The sequence below is a fragment of the Babylonia areolata genome, chromosome 18 (assembly GCF_041734735.1).
Source record: "Babylonia areolata isolate BAREFJ2019XMU chromosome 18, ASM4173473v1, whole genome shotgun sequence".
NCBI lineage: Eukaryota > Metazoa > Mollusca > Gastropoda > Neogastropoda > Buccinidae > Babylonia > Babylonia areolata.
Genome location: NC_134893.1, coordinates 52,549,628 through 52,571,009, shown reverse-complemented (window position 1 = coordinate 52,571,009; position 21,382 = coordinate 52,549,628). Strand labels below are relative to the sequence as shown.

The window sequence follows — 21,382 nt, the reverse complement described above, 5'->3', positions numbered from 1 at the left end:
CAAAAAAAGGGAGAAATTTTGCATGTTTTCACTGTTTAGTCATTGGTTTCATATGTGGAATGGCAGCAGGTTTCAGTTTAAATAGTCGTCAAAAGAAAGCTGATGGTGGTCTTACATTATGATAGTTTTGTATGTATCTTTCTATTTATCTTTGATCTTGAACATGCCATCATTGCTCATCAGTGGAAAGTAGTGTGGGACTATTTACTGTCTTAAAAAGTTTTGTCAATTATCCTCAACATCTTGTTTTGTTATTGCTCATACTTCATTCTTGTATGCACAAGAACACATGTGTATGCACCCTCCCTCCTTCACTTTATATCTTTACTGTCTCACTGCTCAGATTTTGTAGATTTTTGCTTTTTATTTGGTTAACACCAGCAAAGCCATGTTAGAGATGGGGTCAGAAAGTAACTCGTTTTGTAGGAATAACAGCCCAGCAGGTCAGATTTAAAAAAAATAATTTCTCCCTCTGTTTGTGCATGCACAGAGATGTACATGCACACACACCTGAAAATGGAGTATGGCTGCCAATATGGTGAGGTAAAAAGTCATGCATTAAAAAACCCACTTGTATATTAGTGAATGTGGGAATTGTAGCCCAAGAATCAAGTACTGAAGTAGACACAGATGCATACATGCATGCATGCACACACATACACACACACGTGCTCACACGCACACATTCTTTCTATCAGTTTTTCACTCTTTTTTATGCAGACGCTGACACACAGACAGACAGACAGACACACACACACACACACACACACACGTTCATAAATCTCACTGCTGCTTTTGTCACCAAAACATCACCAAAACTATGCTAGGGAAAGCTGTTCTGTAGTCTGTAACATAACTGTTTGATTGAGATTGTGTTTATGCACCTTGAGCCAGAAAAGGTTTTTGACAGCAATGTTTTGAAATTTTTTATTTTAAATAGTGCAGCGCTTAAAAGACATGCATCAACATTGGAGAGAGATTTTGTGTACTTGGAACATTGGTTTAGATAATAAAATTGTTCTGTTTGTGATTTGAATGTATCAGAATGAAAATAATCAACAGAGCTTGTTTTTCTGTGTCTCTGTCCTCAGGCATTCAAAGGTCTGGCAGATTTTGACAATTGTGCAATCTGCCAGAAGGTGATTGACCAGGCGATGATAGATGATGGCCAGGTGATGGTTGATGAAGTGACATCAGAGCAGGGCGCAGATCCACAGGATGCATGCAGTACTTCAAGCAAGGGGCATGAGGGTACAGAGGAAACATCTGAAGGAGAAGAAACCATGTCATCTGGAGATGTGTGTGCTGACAAGGAAAAGATCACACCAGGTGATGGCAAACATCGTGATGAGTCACTGTTGTCACCATGGCGTGAGGTGTGTGCAGAAGGAGATGCTCAAATTGCCAAGACAACAGAGCACACAGAAACATGTGAGGCAAAATCAGAACAGGAAGCAAAGATGTTATCTGTTGTATCTGAAAATAAGGAAGTGAATGGAAATAAAGAACCAAATATGATTCTCAGGCAAGGACATGTTTCATCTGGAGTTAAAAATGTTGGTTTGGCACCAAGTGGCTCTGTAAAGATGGAATCAGTGATGGAAACTAAACTTACATCAGATAATGATCACTCCAGTATTGCTGCAAGTACAATGCAGGGATCTCAAGACAAGTCATCAACATCTATCTTTGCCACAAATAAGACTGAAATGAGCAGCAAAGGAACTGAAGTGTGTTCAGATGCAGTGAAAGATACGCAGAATTCAGAATCACCACTGTCCTCAGGACAGTCTCCATCTGCAAAAGATGGCACGGATTCATCTTTTGGAAAACTGCCTTCTAGTACTCCAGAACAGCCTCTTGGCACAGAAGAATGTACAGCATCCCAAGACAAATATTTGTGTAATGACCTCACTTCAGCAGGAAACATAAAAGTATCTACCAAAACCCCATTTTCTTTGGCAGTTCCTTTGACAAGGTTTCCTCGTCCAAGACCAGCCCTCTCTGTGTGTTCTCAGGGCAGCACAAAACAGAATTGGCAGCGCTGGAAAATTAGCCAAGCTCAGCAGTTGCAATTGAAAACCGGTAGTGACACTACTGGGGTGTTACAGAATCATACTGGTGTATCTTGTGTGGAAAGAGGTAAAACACAAGGATTTAGTCAATCCCAGGAAAGTGGTGGCAAACAGCACAGTTCGTCAGGGGGTATTATTGACAGTCAAGAGAATAATACCAGCAAAGACCACACAGACATTCCCTCATCCTCGTCAGACAGTGATATCCCAAAACACAAACCTGGAAATTTTGAAAAATTAGATCATACATGTTCAGAAACTGTCTCTGAGAAAGCTGCATCCAGTGGATCGAACTCTCACGCTCCTGTGCAGCGTAAGAGCACATCACGGTTCGAATTGGGATACTGGCTTGGCATCAACGAATTGGCATCTTTGCATCAGTCAGGAGACAGTGTCCAGTTGAGAGACAAAACAGAGATATATTCACGATGCGCATCCAAGATATCACCAACAAAACTGTCACAGCTGGTACCTGGAAAGGATGCATCACCTGTGCGAACCACACCCCCAACATGCTCCCTTGAAGTGTCATCTGTCAACACATCACACCTTAGCTGTGTTGTGACTGGTGATGTCAAACTATCTGTCAGCTGTAAGCAGACTAATCAAAAGACACAAGAGGACTTTTCGTCTGGTGCATCTCATTTTACTGATGTTAAAATCAAAAGCTCACAATCTGATGTCATCACAGAGCCAATAACTGGCCAGATAGAAAGCAGTCCACCTCATGCAATAAAAGCATGTGACATCTTACATCAACATGCCTCAGAATCTTCTTACATGTTAGACCAACCAAGGAAAGGTGCAGAAGAGATTGCCCAAGTGTATGATCCTGAAACTGCAGAAGCATGTTCTTCTTCACAACAAACTGATTTGATTTATGATGGATGCAAAAGTTCTGCTACATCAGGGCAGAAGGAAAAAGAAACTGAATGTAACACACCAACAATCTCCCCAGAAATAACAGAACTGCCAGTGACATCTGATGGACAGCATGATGTTCAGAAGGTTTGCAAGCAGAAGGAAAATAAGTCATCGGCTTTCCTTCAGATGCAAACAGAACAATCTCTTACTTCAGCTGAACACACTTCTGGTGAGACAGAAAAGTCAGAACTGTCTCATGCGGTGCAGCAAACAGGTGAAGAGATCAGTTCTCAGCTGGGCCAGTCGGAGATGACTGTCAATGTACCTGAACAGAAAAATACAGATTTCTTTGATATTGTCATTAAAAAGAGATGCAGTTTGTCAAGGCAGCCACAGAGCTCTATACCAGGGCTGGATTTGTTGACCTCATCACAAACTGAGGAAATTTCATCCACAAGCTCTTCAGCAAATGTTGATTCAGACAGAAAGCCTGTTTCTGACTGTCAGGCAGATGAAAAGAAAATGACCACACAAGAGAGAGTGGAAATAGAAAAGCAGCAGCATGAAAGTGTTACAAGAATTGTTTCACAGATCTTTGCTGACACAACAGAGACTGACAAAGAATGTACCAAAGTCAAAGAAAATGACAAAGAAAGAAGCAGTCCACATGGTTGTTTGAATCAAGAATTGGATATTGTAGGTACCCCAGGTTCCTCTAATCCGAATCAAAGCAAGTGTGAAAAGAAAACAAATCTTTTGTCTTTTTTGTCCCGATCACTTACCAGAGAAAAGGAAAATGCCAACAAAGTTAGTAAAAGATGGGCTGATGATGAGAAAAACAGCAATGATAATCTACAGTCTTTTGGAAAAGATGTCAGGGGGGCAGTTGATGGAAATGCTTTGGGGTCAGCCAGTGGAAAGGATAATGAAGGGGAAAGGGTGACTGGTTGCCCCATTCCCAGTTTCACAAGAGTAAGGGCCAATCAAAAAGGTGACTGGAAAGACATTAACAAACAGTTGGATTTATTGAAAGGAAAGGAGATGGACGACCCAAGAAACATTTGTAAGAAAAGCGTACATTCTCAAAACACTAGTCCTGTTTTTCAAACAGCTGTTTATGGACAGCCTCGACAGCCAGGAACTGATCTGGACAGTGATCCAAACAGGACAAGGCTGGGTCAGTTTCATCAGAATCCACTTCAGGGTCATTTTCATTCTGATGTAACATACATATCAGCTGTTCAACAGCAGCCTGTGGCAGTGAGTAGTGTTTTTGTTCCAGGACTTTCTTTGCCTCTGCCAAGTATGCCAATACCCAGTGTTCACAGACCACCAGATTCAGATCCTGTCCCTGCCCATAACTCAAATCCAGTGGTTATTTCAAAACCAAGTGAATCCATTTCAAACAGTGGACAGCACATACCTTTTACTCAGCCGATGGTTCCACCACTGTTTACAACTCCACCTCCACTTTTAGCACTGATGCCTGCTGTCTCTTTGCATTTAACACACCCTGTGGCAGAAGTTTCAATGGCCACAGTGTCAACACCACAGATTTTCTCTGTGCCAGCGAACCAGGTGTGTGTTACTGCTGCAGACTCCTCTCAAGACAGTGCTGCTGCTTTGCAGACTACTGCACCTCCAACTTCCAGCACCTCCAGATCTACTGATTCTTTTGAAGGAAGCAGAGATAACTCCAAGAAATCAGAAATTGATGTGATCAGTTGGTTTGCCAAGAGAGAGGCTGCTGAAAAAAATCCACCAAAGAAGGATGTGATTGACTGGTTCAGTGACATTATAGATAAGAAAAGGAGTGGTGGTCCTGTGTCAGATTTAGAACCAGAAATAAAAAAAGCCAAACTGGATTTTATGGAATCGTTGAACCACAAGAAAAACAGTATTTGTGAATCCAAGGAGAATGGTGATAAGAACTGCAGGAAAACTGCTCCAACCGAATCAAGAAGTGCAGGCAACAAAGACTCTTCTAGCTTTAAAAGGCGGAATAGTACTTGCAGTTCCGAAAGTAGTCCTGGCACAAAGAAAACCAAGACTGATGGTGGCAAACTGAGTTTTAAAGTTGGATTATCTTCTGATGCAATTAGCAAAAAACGTGGGCCTCTGAGAAAAAGTGTTTTGGGCTCACTCTCTGATTCAGATGAATCCCCAGAATCCGGAAAAGATGCTCACCAGACACCCACTGATGAAAAATCAAAAAGTGATCCAAAGAAAAACAAAACACAGTCTTCAGAGGTTTGTGGTAAGCTGGTTATGGAGATTGTAAAAGGTTCCAAACAGTGTGACACTGGCACATTATCTGTTGAAAGGCATGCACATGATGGAAAAGTGACTGGAGAAAGAAACAAAGACAGAAAAAAAAATCACTCAAGATGGGATCAGAAAGACAATGTGCCAAAGAAGTCGACTGCACAGCATGATGATAACAGTGCACAGCAAAATGACACAGATGATGATATGAATGACTATGCTCATGCCTTGTTGGAGGGAGATTTAGGAGTGAAAAGTCTGGGAACAATTTCAAACAGGATTTCAAATTCAATTTTGAAATCTGTGTCATCAGTACCAAAGTCTTCCAAAGCATGTGACAAATCTTCCACTCTGCAAAAGGCTTCAGATGAAATTGATAAAAAATCTTGCAACCAGAAAGAAACAAAGTCAGGAAAACCCAAATCCAATTTGACAGATAAACCCCTTGAATTCTTGTTGTTTGCTAAAGAAATGATCATGCAAAAGTTACAGGAACAGGAAGAAGAATCTGAATCAATGGACAGCGTCACACAGCCTACAGAGATTGAACCAACAAAATGTCAGGAAAGTGACTTGATAGCTGAATCAGACCTTAATTCTTCACAGCAGATTTCTCAGAGGCTGAGTTCAGATTCAAAACATTTGAAAAATGAGGAGGAAGAAAAGGATTTACAGAAATATGAACCGGCTGGTGTAACAGAGAGCAATGTGCAACAGCATACAGAAAGTTCTGCCTTGCTGTCTGCTAGTAAAAAGAAAGAGGAAAATAATCAAAAGGATTTTGTGTGTCAGCCATCCACTTCAGCAGATTCTGAAAGGAAAGTATCCAGTTTTTTGCCCCCTGCAAGTTCAGAAAGAATGGTCACAACTGCCTGTGTCCAACCAAAAGCAACAAATACAACCTCCACATCAGAGACACCAGATGCATTCAATATGTCTGCAATTACAGAAGAAGAAATCAATAAACTTAAAGACATTGTATGCCAGCTGACAGCTTTGCCTGTGACAAAGCCAAGTGATAGACAACCGCTAGCTACTGTCCTGTCCACAAGTGCGAAAAAGGACACACTAGCACCTAGCATTGGTGGAAATGAGCAAAAAGTAGCGCCTGATTCCTTGCATGGAAAGAACACCCAAGGAGATAGATCACTAACACAAGGAAACAGATCAAAACGAAGCTCATCTGGTGGGCGAGATTGGAGTTTGTTTTTAACGACTCCAAGGTCTAGGAGATTGGTGGCTGGTTCTTCATCAGAAAGAAGAAATTACTATGGAGACATTATTGATCCACCCTTCTTTGTCAACAAAAATGAACCGTGGCAAGGGCAGCCATTTTCAGAATCCCATGGTCGCTCACATTCGGTTTCAAAACAATCTATCCAAACACAACCGGCCATTTCTGCTGATGCAAGAGTGGCTACGCCACAGACCTCATTTCAGAGTTCCAGTGGTTGGGTCAAGACAGAATCGAGTGAAAAACCAAAATTGTCAAACTGGCCTGTTCCTTGTAGTGCTCAACATGGGCACAGAGCTGAAAGATCTGTGGATACTCGGGAACTTTCTGCAAGGGAGAAAGCACACATTTTGCCAATTACAAATGTCACCAAAGCTGAACATTCTGTACCAGCAAAATCTTTCCAGCTGAGCTCTGATGAGAAATCAGGACAGTTTGTCAAAGCACATTCAGATTCAGCACCACAAACAGGTGGTGCAAAAACTCCAGAGCTTACTGCGGCAACTGAGCCTGGCAAACTGTCTACAATGGAAGTGACATCCACACAGCAAATTGTTTCAGAGTCAAGTGCAAGCAGGTGGAGAAGTAGGACGTGTGATGAAGTAAGTTCAGCTGGAGACTCTTTATCAACAGGCACAGCATTAGACCCTCACTTGAGCAATACATTGCAAGGGAAGAATGAAGTCAAAATGTTGAAAGATTTCCTTCTTGAAAACTTCCCAGATGAAGATCCAAATTCACTGATTGATTTGCTGGATTACAAACTGACTGCAGATGTTACCATTATGAGCAACAAGATGAAGAAAAATGTTTTGTATAGAATTCGGAGACATTTGGAGAATACTCGCCCAGTTTCTTCAACAAGTTCCACATCTGTTGCACTTGCTTCTGATCAGAAAAAAATGCTTTTGGAAGATTTTGCTGCTGACCAGATTGAACTGGAATTGCGTTTAGTGGAAGGCTGTCTGAGATTGTTGGAAGCTACCCAGGCAATTCAGAACATGCCTGGTCAGGCAGAGACTGGCTCAGATGGTCAGTCTCTCAGACTGTCCAGGAATGCTAATGCAGCTGTGAAAGAAGCTCTGTCAGTGGTGGTGCAGGATTTAAATTCTGCGATGAAGGATGCATATCGTGGGTGGAGGGGTAGACCTCATCAAAGTATCCCCACTGAACTGCTTCTGCATGATGAGCAAGACAAACTGTACACGAAAGAAGGTGTGTTTATCATGCTAGTGGCAACCATCCCAAGCAAGCCATTTGCCAAGTTACTCCAGTTCAGGAAAGACATTGAAGAAAGTTTGATCAAAATTGGAAAGGCTGCTGTCTCTAATGAAACATTTGTTCTACAACAGGAGAAACAGCGCATACGGCAGATCCACAACCAACGGTTGCTGACATTACAGACATTCACAGGCATTGTTTCTTCAAGTCGTTTAAGGAAAGTGAAGGCAACTCGAGACACCTATGCCACAGCTCAGAATCACTTGCTTCAAGTGTTGGGGGAAAAAAGCATTGCCAAGATGGTCTTTCTCAGAGCTTCATTTGAGGCCATTCAGAAACACCTGCAGAACCTTGAAGGAGAAATGGTGAGAATTTTCTTGTTGTGCATTTTAATATTTTATTTAGTTTTACATTTTATGTATGATATCTTTTCTCACCCTTGTTTATATTGATTTCTAATGTTATCTCAGAAACAAGACAAAGGAATTTGGATTTATTTTTCTCACCTCTTTCAGTAGATATAGTGTAACTGCTAATTTGGTCATTGTGTTTCAGTCCCTTTTTACTTTAAATTGTTGGTTTTAATTGTCTGGAAGGACTGAGATGGAGTTTATTGCTGGCCAAAATGACCTTACTCAAGTCTTTAAGTCTTTGCATGCATGCCTTAAAAACCGTGTCAAGTCACATTTTTTATTTTTTGATTGAAATCTTTTAAAATGTAGCTCAGTTTTGACAAAAAATATAGATATGAATATAAACGAAGCTTTTAACAATCAGATTATTCTTAGATATAAGTGCACCTACACTGACAAAACCAATCTTACCACCATTTGCTTGATAGTGGTTGTATTATTATTAATAGTAGTAGTATTATCATTATGAATATTTATGCTTAATCTTAAAGATAAGAATTTACAAATAGAAAAACCTAAATTAAAATACCAAAAAAGGAAAAAATGAACACAATATACAAAGCATTAACAAATTATTCACACACACACACACACACACACAACACAACACAACACAACACAACACAACACAAACAAAACAAAAAACACACACACATTTGTGAGCATGCACACAAGTCATGGTGGTGGTGGTGTGTGTCCATCGAGATCGATGATGACCATCGTTGTCATCCAGCTGGGGGATGGGGGGAGGGTGGTGGTGGGGGGGGGGGGGGGGGGAGGATGCTCATGAATCTATCTGTGAATGCGCAGATGGCTGAATAGTCCAATCTGCGCACGAAATGTTCGCTGACAGTTGGGGCAGACAAAGACAGGCATACCATTGTCAGGGAGCTTGTTTGCCCGTGACTTTCTGGCCTGCCTCTTCTCAACAGCTGCAGCAGTCCTGTTGGCCTCGCACAACTTGGCGCCTTTGTGCACAGCAGCACGCCATTTGTCACGGTCCACTGCAGATTCCTCCCAGGAGTCAGGGTTGATATCAAACGCTTTCAGAGAGACTTTCAGAGTATCTCTGAAGCGCTTCTTCTGACCTCCGTGTGATCTCTTCCCTTGTTGCAGCTCGCCATAGAAAAGCCTTTTGGGCAGCCGATGGTCTGGCATGCGCGCCACGTGTCCAGCCCAGCGAAGCTGGGACTTCATCAGGATGGTGAAGATGCTGGGAAGGGTGGCTTTTGCGAGCACCTCTGTGTCTGGGGTCTTGTCTTGCCACTTGATGTTCAGTAGCTTCCTGAGGCATGTTGTGTGGAAGTGGTTCAGCTTCTTGGCATGTCGTTGGTACACTGTCCAAGTTTCGCAGGCGTACAGTAGTGTGGGGAGAACTACTGCTCTGTAGACCTTTAGCTTGGTCTCAAGACTAATGCCTCTTCTGTTCCAGACATTTGCACTGAGTCTACCAAAAGTTGCGCTTGCTCTTGCAATCCTGACGTTCACTTCATCGTCGATGGTCGCATTTCGTGACAGTGTGCTGCCAAGGTATGTGAACCGCTCCACCGCACTGAGTCTCTGACCGTTGACTGTGATGTTGGGCTCAACGTAGGGTTTCCCTGGGGCTGGCTGATGGAGAACTTCAGTTTTCCTCGTGCTGATGGTAAGGCCGAAGTTCCTGCTGGCAGTGGCAAACTTGTCAACGCTGAGTTGCATGTCAGCTTCAGATCCAGCGTTGAGGGCACAATCATCAGCAAACAAAAAGTCTCTGATGATGTCTGTCATGACCTTCGTTTTTGCTTGAAGCCTTCTGAGGTTAAACAACTTACCATCTGTTCGGTACTTAAGGCCGATTCCAACATCGCCATCTCTGAAGGCATCAGTAAGCATTGCAGAGAACATGAGGCTGAACAGCGTTGGAGCCAGGACGCAGCCTTGCTTGACACCATTTGTGACAGCAAAAGGAGCAGATGTTTCCCCTTTGTCCTGGACTCGAGCCTGCATGCCTTCATGGAACTGGCTGACCAAGGAAATAAATTTCCGAGGGCATCCGTACTTGGCCATGATCTTCCACAGTCCCTCTCTACTCACGGTGTCGAAGGCCTTAGTGAGGTCGACATAGGTGGAGAACAGATCAGCATTTTGCTCCTGACATTTCTCTTGCAGCTGCCTTGCAGCAAACACCATGTCGGTGGTTCCGCGCTCTTTCCGGAATCCACATTGGCTCTCAGGCAAATGACCTTGGTCAAGGTGTGCTGTGAGGCGGTTTAGTAGGATCCTGGCAAGTATCTTGCCTGCGATGGAGAGCAAGGAAATGCCCCGATGGTTATCACAGGCTTGCCGGTTCCCCTTTCGCTTGTACAAGTGAATGATAGATGCATCTTTGAAATCCTGGGGGATCGTCTCTTCTTTCCACATGAGTGAGTACACATTTGTGAGCATGCACACAAGTCATAGTACACCAAAAAACAACAACAACAAACAAAAAAAAAAAAAAGGAACATACTCATTTACACTCAAGTTTATGTAGCATGACTGTTGTCATTAGAAAGTTGTATTGTCCTTTGATTGTTGCAGATGTGAGTGGTAATGGGAACGATGGTCAAGAATATCTGCACACCTCAGACGCCAATAGGTATTCCACTTGAGTTCAGGTTCTGTATTGTGTGACATCCAGGAAATCAATTTGCAGTGTTCTTCGCTCATTGGCTATTATGGGGTGTGGAGGCAGACAGCTGTTAACCCAAACAGCCCATCCACCGGATGTTTTAACCATTTGTTTATAAGTTTACACGTTATATATTGAAGCTGGATAGAAAATCTGTGCATCGTAGATAAAAGGAAGTTGTATTTATCTGCAGTTTATTTATCATTTAAAAAGTGGTTTGTGATGATGTTTTTGCATTGTCATAAATTTTGATGTAATATTCTCATTTCAGACAGCACTTCATGTTTTGTTGTTGTTTTTTTGTTTTTGTTTTGCTGTCATCTTCATTTTACCACTTGAGAGATTTTGCAAAACAAAGCAGTCCATATGATTTACATAAACTGTTTTGGGTAGTATAAAACCATTTGATTTAAAAATCATGATTTGTTTCATGTTGTTGTTGTAATTTCCTCCAAAGTTATAAGGAGTCACATTTGTCCTTTCCTTTCTGTGCATATAACTATATGCCATATATATGTGTTTATCTTTTGGTCTCATCATTTTGCTTTTTTGGGGGGGTGGGGTTGGGGGGGGGATGGGGATGGGTGTGTGTGCGTGTAGTTATTATATGCTTGTTTCAAAGTGAACAAAGAATCTAGTCCAAGAGATTGTCCATGAAAGCGTGTCTTGTTTAAAATGTTTTGTACACTGTCATTCTTTGGATGTGGGGGTGGGTGAACGGGGCCATGGATAAGTAAACTATTGCATTTTAAAACTTAGCCACAACAGAAATGTCTGTGCATGAAATTGAAGCTGCTTTTCTTTGGAGAGCATGCATGTATATATTTGTTTTCGTATCATTAGATATATTTTTGCATATCAGAGTACATTTGTACAGAATTTGGCATATGTAACTTTAACAAATTTTTTTTCTTTTTCATATTATATGGAATATGGTTTATCATCTCAGCGAGATGCAGATCACTACTCCAATCAGTGGAGATGGGTGGTTTGGGGAGGGGGATACCTATCTGTGGAATGTCCGGAACTGAGGACACAGGATTTCACTTCCAGCAAGAGGCATAACTCCACTGTTGGCTGCCATATTATACTTAAGGGAGTTAATGTATTCAGTTGATTGTGTACTTTTTGATTGTTCATTCTTGTGAGATACCATCACAGTTGTGGCCAAAACTAATGCTTGCCACATGCATTCATGTGCATAGAAATATAACTATGAATATTTCAAAATAATGGACATTGCTTGGGAATGGTTGTTTCAAAATAGTGGACATTGCTTATGTGTGTTTGTACTGTATTATATTTTACTGTTAATTGATTCAGTGTTTTAGCTACGAATAAATAAATGAAAAATTTTACAGATTTTCTGAAGAATACACACACCACTGAGTTCCATTATGTAACATGTTTTAATTGAAAAAGTAGTATTTACTTTGCTTCATTGGACAAGATAAGTGCATCTGAGTTCTACCACAGGGAATTAGTGGCAGCAGATGAAGTCCAGCAGGACGATGTGTTCCCTGTAATACCGTTCTTTGGATGTTCTGTATTTCATTTTCTGGATTTGTGCTTGAGTAGACTTTTAGAAAAGCAGTGAATGTGGATGTCTGAATCTGCTGCTTGATGTTGTTTTAATGTTTAGCCAAGGATTGAAAATATATGTTCATCCTTCTAAAGTTACTCTTGCCATTGATTGTTCATCTTGATATGCAGTTTGTATAGCATTATTGGAAGCAGTGACACATTGACATATCTTTAAAATAGTATACAGTAAGAAAAACATTTTTCTGTTGGGATCCAAACTATGAGAAGCTGGCAGAATGTAGTGCTTTGCTTATTGTTTTGTTTTCCATGTAAAACATTATATTTAAGGCTTATTACCAATAGCAAAACTTAAATACCTCTTTGTATAGCTAGCTGAATCATGGGGATAGAGAGTGAGCTGTTAAATTAATGTGTACTATGACAGTGACATTTTTATAATTTTATGAAAAGATAGTCTCCCACAATTATGTTCTGTTTAATTTTGTGCCTCACTTTCCCCAAGTAAACCGATTCTGTATTTTGACTGTTAGTGTTCACTACTGTTTCCTTTTGTATGGTGAAGTTGTGAAAGTAATCCTAATACTTGTGTGAAGGTGGCATGGATTGGTTCCATGGATGGCACTGTGCTCAGTTTCTGGCTTGGACAGTTTTTGTACTCACCCATGAATTTCTCCACCTTGTAACAATTTTGACATTGTGTTCAGGATAATTGCATAGTATCTGCTTTCTGCAAGGGAGGCAATATGAAGTGGCATTTGGTCAGCTGAAATGGGCAATAACATGCAGTCACCTTACCTGCATTTGAACAAAATGGAGACATGATTTCAGCAGTGGGAAATGGAAGAGGATGTTATGGATCGCTTCCATTTCTGGCACTGTGTTCAGTTCATGGGTTGGATAATTTTTCTCCACACCTGTGAATTTTGTATGGTGAATTTGTTCTCCAATGTGTGCACTTGATGATGATTAAATGCAGCATTTCTAAATCCTTTCAATGAAATCTACTTATTTCCCATTTTTTGTGAAATGTCTCCACCCTGTTACATATGTGAATTGCGAAAAGCAGCATGTGTGTACAGTGTACCATAAAATGTATGTTCTTTGATGTAAAATCAACACATGGTTTAGAATATATTCTTCAATGCAATGGCTGCATGTTACCTTATTTCACTCCCCTTTTTCTGCCCCTTATAATTAATGAAGTTTCATTTGTTGTGTAAACTCATCTGTAGAAAATGAACATTTGGTCATATATTGCCATGAAGTTTAATACCAGGGAATTAATGCTTTTACTGTTGGTACCTAATTTAGCTACCATCCTCATTTTATATTATTTCACACTACATGCTTTCATGTTCCCCCCTTTTTTTTTTTTCCATCATCTCTTGTGAAGGTTATCCTGTGGTTTTGCTGATGTAGGGAACCTGTTTTTTTTGTTTTCAGTTGTGTGTTGGTTGTTTTTTTTTTGGTGCTGTCCCATCATCTGCATTGTTACAGTGGCATTACTTTCACACAGCTCATTCAGAGCCCTCCATACACAGACGCACTCAGGTTTGTATGTCACAGTTCCAGTGCCAGCAGGTCCACAGGGAACTGTTGATGCTAGGAGGCCACACAGGAGAGGAGACCCTGCACTGCTGCTGAGTCAGTTTGGTGGTGTTCAGTAGTGCCTGTTTTAACTTACTTAGGACACTACCTATTAAACCCCTTACTTATGACAATAATTGCTTTGTCGTTGAGCCAGATTTAATGAATACCCTCCTCATGCCCTCCCCAGAGTTGACACTGCCACCACGTCCCTCCAAGTCCACCATGAATCTGCCGACACCGATGACCTTGACAGGACTAACCCCATGCATGGAAGTGAAAGGGGATCAAAACTGAGGTCACCATAACGGGGCATGAGAGGTTACAGAACTGAGACATTTAATTTATTTTATATATATATTGATGATGAAGATGGAGGATGATGATTATAATCATGCTGCTGTGGATGGCCATTTTAGGTTTGGGGCTGTGTGACTTGGCCATACTCCTTTCATTAATGAGGCCCAAGAGATGCGGCCACTGCAGTGTTGAACAGGAAATTTGAGCAACTGCCCTAAAGACGCATCAGTTAAGTAGATGATACTTGATTGTAGTCCCATTCTTCCCATTAAAGCCCATAGCAGCTTAATCCTTGGTATAAACCAGCCACAGGCCTAAAAACCCACCTCTGCTGGGACTCGAACCCACATCCTCCCAGCCATACCCGTGTCATTTCATGTTTGACTGAAGATTGGTTATCAGTGTACATGTACATAGTTTTGTTTGCATTCTGGTTATTTTGTGCATATTACTGCATTGAGAGCGCAGTTGTTGAGTATGATCCGGTTCAGGTGCTCCCTGCCCTATTCTGGGGGATTGAACTCAATACTTACCGCTTCCTATGCCACCACTTAACCTCTAGTTCTTAAATTTTTTACTTTGGAATCTATATTTGTACAATGTTCTGGTTGTAGGTTAATACAAGTTTTAACCTTTTCTCTGGTGGTATCTTTGACAGGTCATCACCAGTTTTGTTGTTGGTTTGAACCTAGATTGTATGCTGTGTACATGCATGTGTTGTTCATGGATTTGACTATACTAATTTGTGCGAGTATGATGTGCAAAGAAGTATATTGAACACATGTAGCTGGAAAATAACTTTGCACAAGCAAACTAGTACACTGAGTCCGTTTGGGAGGAACTTTGTTGGTACTGCACTTGATAAATGAGGATATGGTGCTGCACTTTTGTTCAGACCTCATTGATAACCTTTGTACATTGTGAAAGAAAGTCATATTGAATGCTTGCAAGTTTTCTCTGTACATAGTGAAAGAATCATTCAGATGCTTGCACGTTTTCTCTGTGTAAAGCATAACTGAAAATGAAAGGCGAAAGAAATCACTCAGATGCAAACAAGTTTCGTTGGTTTTTTTTCTGTACAAGGTGAAAGAAAATCATTCAGATGATTGCAAGCTTTCTCTGTACAAGATGAAAGGTCATTCTGATCAACCGAATGCAAGATTTCTCAGTGCTGAAAGAAAGGCATTCAAATGATTCCAAGCCTTCTTTGTACAAGGTGAAAGAAAATCATTTGGATGATTCGAAGCTTTCTCTGTGCAAGGTGAAAGACTACCCTTCAGATAAATGAATGACTGACTGAACGAACTTGATTTTTGCAGTGTGTGTGAACATTTTTACACTTTGTTTGTGTGTGTCACTGTGAACACACATACACGCAATCAAATGTATAAAGAAACAAACACACAAAGAAACATCAAATGCATGTACAGCAGTTCACACACACACACACACTGCATTTGGTTTAGAACGTGGAAAGAAGTGAATGGCTAACACAGGCAATAACATGTTTTTACTGCGTTTTTGAAGAGTGCAAGAGAAGACTTTTTTTTTTTTTTTTTCTAATTTCAAAGTGAGGCGGCAACAGATCTGAAGGATCTCTGGCCATATCGCTTTATTTTAGTATCTGTTGGTCTGGGAACAACAGTCGTGATATCTTGAAGCAAATCTCGAGTGGACGAGACTGAGGGTTGTGAAATTTGAAGAAGCTCCAGATATCCTGAAGGATTTTTTTGTATTGGATTTGAATATGATGGAGAGCACATTGTGATGGATATGTTTCTGGACAGGAAGTCGGTGGAGTCAGAAAACTGGCTGTGTATGTTAAAACGTTTTGACTGTCGCAACAAACTTTGTTGCAACAATTTACACTACCAGAGACGTCTGAGCCTGTGGGAGTCCTACACTGAAGAAGATAGTTGCAATAATCTAGTTCAGATTGTAAGCTTTCTCGGTACAAAGTGAAAAAAGAAAAAAAGTTCAGATGCTTGTAAGTTCACATTGTGGTTTTAGGGTCAAGATGTAAAGCTCACTTACGCAAGGTGGTCCAGATTTAGGTCACGTTTTTCAACCGATCAAGTTCACATTGTGGTTTTAAAGTCAAGGTGTAAAGTTCACTTACGCAAGGTGGTTGATATTAAGGTCACGTTTTTCTGCCGATTGTAAATTGATCATGTTGTGCGCGTGTGTGGTTTGAATGTTATATGTGAGAGCTGCAGATCAAGGGAATGTTCAGTTTGCAATATTTTGTCCAAAAAACCAACGGTGCTTATCAGTTCTGTTACCGTTCTTGCTTTGTCAAACTATATAGATCACTGGACCACACGGTTTTTACTTTGTTGAAAAGAAACCAGAACGCGTATTGTGTCTATGCAATACATTTTTTTTTTTTACCACCATCTCCGTACACCGCCCCCCGCCCCCCAAAGGAAGAAAAAACCGACTGATAACGGTTAATGATCGAGTAAGGCTTGATATGTCTTTTATCATCTGATCAATAATTGAACCAGCTTTGGATCAGATAACTGCCAGTTTTAAGTATTACTTCTCACTGATGCAGACATTGCAGTGTTTAAGTGGAAGTGGAGAAATTATTTCACTAAATGAATGCAGAGTTTTTGGTGAGGGTTGTGGGAGGAGACTAAAAATATGGACTGGCAAGGGGCCTGAACAAACGTCATCTCTTTGATCAGATTTGATTGGCTGATAATTGCACCCATGAGTGATAACTACCACACTAGCTGTAATGGTAGGCTGGTGCTTGTGAACATGCATGGATGGGGAAAAAAGTGCAGAGATAAGATATTTTTGTGGTAAGATGCGGCATTTCTTAAGAGCGGGACATGGAACGTTATTTCTGTGCTTGCTTGCATTGTTTCATATCCCTAAACTCGGTGACAGTTGAGTTCCTGTGTTTCAATTATTTGTAGGTATACTTCTTGTGTTAACTGGGTTATGAGTGACTTTTTAAAATAATTTTTTTTATTGCGTTCCACTGATACCACATACGATAGATTGTATATTACTTCAACTTGCTTCTGTGTTTTAGTGGAAAGGTACATTTATGAATATGTAGTGTTGTCTGGTGGTCACCCAGCTTCTTCCCCCGTAGGATGCCGGGGGTCTTTCAGTGTAAATAGTATCTCCGCCTTCTGGAAATTGTGTGTAAGAAATTTCCTCTTTTCTATTGCTTTTTATTTCTGCCTTCACAGCTGTCTCCTTTTCCCATCTTCCCCTTTCTTTTTTCGAGCAAGTCTTGACACTTTTTCTCTTCTTCTCTTTTCCAACGAGGTAGTGAAAAATTGTGAACACTGATGGGCACTAGTTGTTCATTCTGCAGTGTTATTGCCTTTTTTATGTATTGTTTGGCTTTGAAGTTTTTATTATTATCCTTTTTATATTTTTTTTGTTGTCTGGGGATGATAAATTTAGCGACGGAATGGCCGACGCCTTCAGCAGGGCCTAGTCTTATTTGCCATAGGAGCTAAATGTTATGAACTGTGTTTGGTGGGTTTGGCTTGGTGTTTATATATATATATATATATATATATATATATATATATTTATTGTGTGTAGATGTGACATTTTGTGTTGACGCAGTCAGTTGAGCATTTGTATGGTTTGGCGGTCATGATATAGCCCTGTGCAGTAGGCTGATAAACCCATCTTCTGGAAGACATGCGCTCGTCAGTTAGTGGAGACTTTGCCTCCTTTAAAACTGTTAGAACAAAATTTAGTGCCGTTCTTGCTGAACCCTGCCAAACGATGTGCTTCAGTGTTGTGTCATCGACAGCAATGTAGGCTCAGAACCGGTTATATCTGCCGTCTGCTTTACGGTATCTGACGGACTAACAGTTTAGCATCTGCATGTCATTTAATGTCTTCACCGGTCTCGTAAAAACAAAAACAAAACCCAAACTGACCCCCTAAACTACGTATCTTGTAAAAGTGAATTTGAAGATGGAGCTAATCTCCCCCCCAGTTCATGTAGATTTCAAAAACCGATTCAAAAAAACAAACAACAAAACATACTTGCAGAAATGTATGTATACATGTAGGCCAGTGGCTCAGAATGTTTTGAAACATTGCCTTTGAAATTTGTTTTTCAGGTTGTTCATTGATGTGTAAACGTTTGCATTATGTTGATGCTTGCTTGATTTGAACACGATATGTTCATGACATTTTATTGGTAAATGGAAATTCTATATGAAAAATTGTTAGCTTGTGATCACATTTTTATGAGCAAAGACCAACAGGAAAAATATTTCTTTTAAAGATGTATCGTTTTAAAAAAGAAAACAGCAAATATTTGACACTTGACAAGCATGTTGATTGTGTACGTCTTGGCCATGAAAGAAATTAAACTGACACATAAAATGGTCATTTTCATCATCTCCAGAAGAAAAAAAGTGGATTATTCTTGCATGTCAAGATCATGTTTAATGTATGTGTGTGGCTGGTGAACTTGTGTACCATGCACTTTTTTTCCCCCAGAGATACATTCTCACAGAATAACCACTGGTCACTTATGCATCGCCAGACCTATAATTCAGTAACACACATGTAACATCCAGATGTTTTCAATCGTAGGTTAGACGGCACAGATCCAGATGAGATCAACCCCTTCAGTCTTTTTTGAGACTATTTATGATATTGAAAAACAAAAGATGAAACGACAGATACCATAAAAAAAGAAACTCATGATTGCGTCAAAAATGGTATGAAAAGATGAATTTATTGTCTATGTAATTTCATCTGCGATTTTGAGACAATGCGTATGTGATTACATTTTAGTGTTTGGTTTGCGTTTTGCAGTTTGGTCAGACATGTCCTACTGAAAACTGGAAAATCAAACATTTTGATGGATGAAGCAGAGCCGAAAAGGAGCCGTGACATGTGTACATGCCGTGGAAGCAGTACCCAGCATGCGGACACACAAGCTTAGCGTCTGTCTCACCAAGGACTGCACTTGTGAGGATGAGGCCATTCAGGGTGGGCGAGGGCATTGTAAAATCGGTAATAGGGTGTATTAATGGGCAGGGGTCTCTCCGCTAAGTTTATACATATATTTATCAAAGGAAGAATGGATTTATTTGTCATGGGCACTGATACACACACCATGCACTTTCGTATGGAATCTGCTGAAACCTTTTTACACAGGCATCGGATGAAACTACAGATGTGAAGCGTGTTTTGATTCGGCTGCTGATCAGATTTTATTACTATTTGATTGTGCCTTTCCTTCTTAGAATCCAGCCAGAGACAAGGGAGAAATGAATATATTTGTCATTCAAGTGCATATGCTTTTATGAACGGCCAATCTTTGTCGATAACAGCATCTTGACAGTGAAACTACTAGTAAAGGGTACTATACTGTAGCAGAATCATTTCATTGCATTCTTGCTCCAGTTCTTAGAGATTGTAACGAAAACACAACAGTACACTTATATACTTGTTTATCATGATATTCGCATAAATTACAGACGTTCAACAAGATTCATGCAAGACTGAATGTCAACGTGAATGTGCAGGAGGGAAAAAAGTGACGTGCAGCAGTCTTAGTGGTGAAGTTTTCCTCAGTTGCCCAACTACACCTACAGCTTCTTCAGATCCACCATTTCAGGCCAAGTTGGATACCTAAAATCATCGAAGGTAGAGCAATGCTTGAAGGATGTGTTTGGGGGATCACCTGTCTGGGCAATTATGAAACGTTTGTGTTTGGCAACTGACCAATCCATCCACAGTTTCGGGAGGATGACCTGTTTACTCGTTACTGAGGCGCGTAATGGAATCAGCTGTTATGCAACCCTCCAGACAACGTTTTCAGTTACAGTAAAAGCTGACGGTTTCCTGCTTTTACCTCTGCTTTGAAGCCACATTGAGTGGATTCTTTGGACAGTCTGCTTCGTCATTCCCAGTAACTTCAGTGGAATGGAATCCACTGCAGCTCCAGGTTGGTTAGTGAACTGAGCCAGAGCAGTTCCCTTCTGGGGCCTTATTCAAGACAAAAATAAGTTTGCCTGAAGGCAAGTTTCCGACCTTGACAGGGCAGGGACCCGCGGGTACAGTTCACCTTGAAGGCTAAGTTATCTTCATATTCAAGACAAAGTGCACTTGGGCAGCCAGCCCGCAGTTTAAAAATCGGTGAAAATTCCGGGGATTCCCTTCTGCGCATGCTCTCTCACTGCACCACACCAGAGTGCGACAATTTTGAGAAAAAACAAAAAAAATGCTTCAGTGGCAAAGCATTCGGTGGCAGAGCATTGATTCGAGTCAGCAGCTTGTCGAATCTTGTGGCTACTTTCGCATTCTGCCACATTGTCCTTCCTGCTTTTCAGCTAATTGGAAAAATAAAATAAACCGAGTTCGGATTCAAGCATTTCTCTGGAATGAATGAATGTTGACGATCTGCAAATTTCGGGCCGGCATTCCATCATTTATCATCTGCAAGTTCACTCACTTCGCAGCTACATACATGAGTCATATGGAATGTAGCGAAGTCTGCCAGTCCAAGTACGTCACTTTTGACTGCCAAGCGAACACAGGATAAGATCAAACTATCAGGGCCTGTATTCAAGACCGGTCTCTCCGCAAAACGCCCGTTTTCCCATGATAAAACCAACGCAACAAAAGGATTCGCCATATTTACCTCTGCTTCGTGGGCCGTTACCCATTGCAGATTGTAAGGGTAAATTGCCTTCGGTTTTTGGAGACCCGCGGGTGGGCTCTAGTGTTCCTGTACTGATACCGGCTATTGCTTACCCTCGGGTAGTTTGCCTTGCCTCGGCAGATTACCCGCAGGTACACATTTACCCGCAGGCACGATGGTCACTTGAATACGGCCACAGCTGGTGTCCTGCACTGACGGATGTCACAGGAGTTTTACGTGTTGTGGAGCAAAGTTCCGCAGTCTGTCAAACAATACCATCGTGTCCACGGCCAGTGATTTTGCTGTGTTCAGGGCATTGGCGGTTAATCAAGGGAGGGTTTAGACTCTAGCCTGGAAGTTTGTGGATTATGCACCCTGTGGTCTTTTGTGTAGTTGACTTACTGCCACCTGGAAAACGCATGTGGATGCCACCTGCTTCGTTCTTCACAGCAGTTTTGCTGAGCCGTCTGTATAAATGAGGACTCGTGAGTCTGCAGGGTACATTCTACAATCAGTGTCCTCAGTTTCGAGTTTTTCTATGTAACCATCTCAAGATACGTCGTTCAGCTCTCTAGAATTACA

The 21,382-nt window shown here is 41.0% G+C and overlaps 1 protein-coding gene across 1 annotated transcript in view; it reads left to right on the top strand.

The window, feature by feature from the left end:
- Window positions 1-11,311, top strand: part of LOC143292885 (uncharacterized) — a 44,126-nt gene extending 32,815 nt beyond the window's left edge. Inside the window, exons 10-11 of the mRNA XM_076603550.1 lie at window positions 1,092-8,024; window positions 10,632-11,311. Coding sequence (XP_076459665.1) covers window positions 1,092-8,024; window positions 10,632-10,637 — 6,939 coding nt within the window. The 3' untranslated portion in view covers window positions 10,638-11,311. The remainder of the gene's footprint in view (window positions 1-1,091; window positions 8,025-10,631) is intronic.
- The last annotated feature ends 10,071 nt before the right edge of the window (window positions 11,312-21,382 follow it).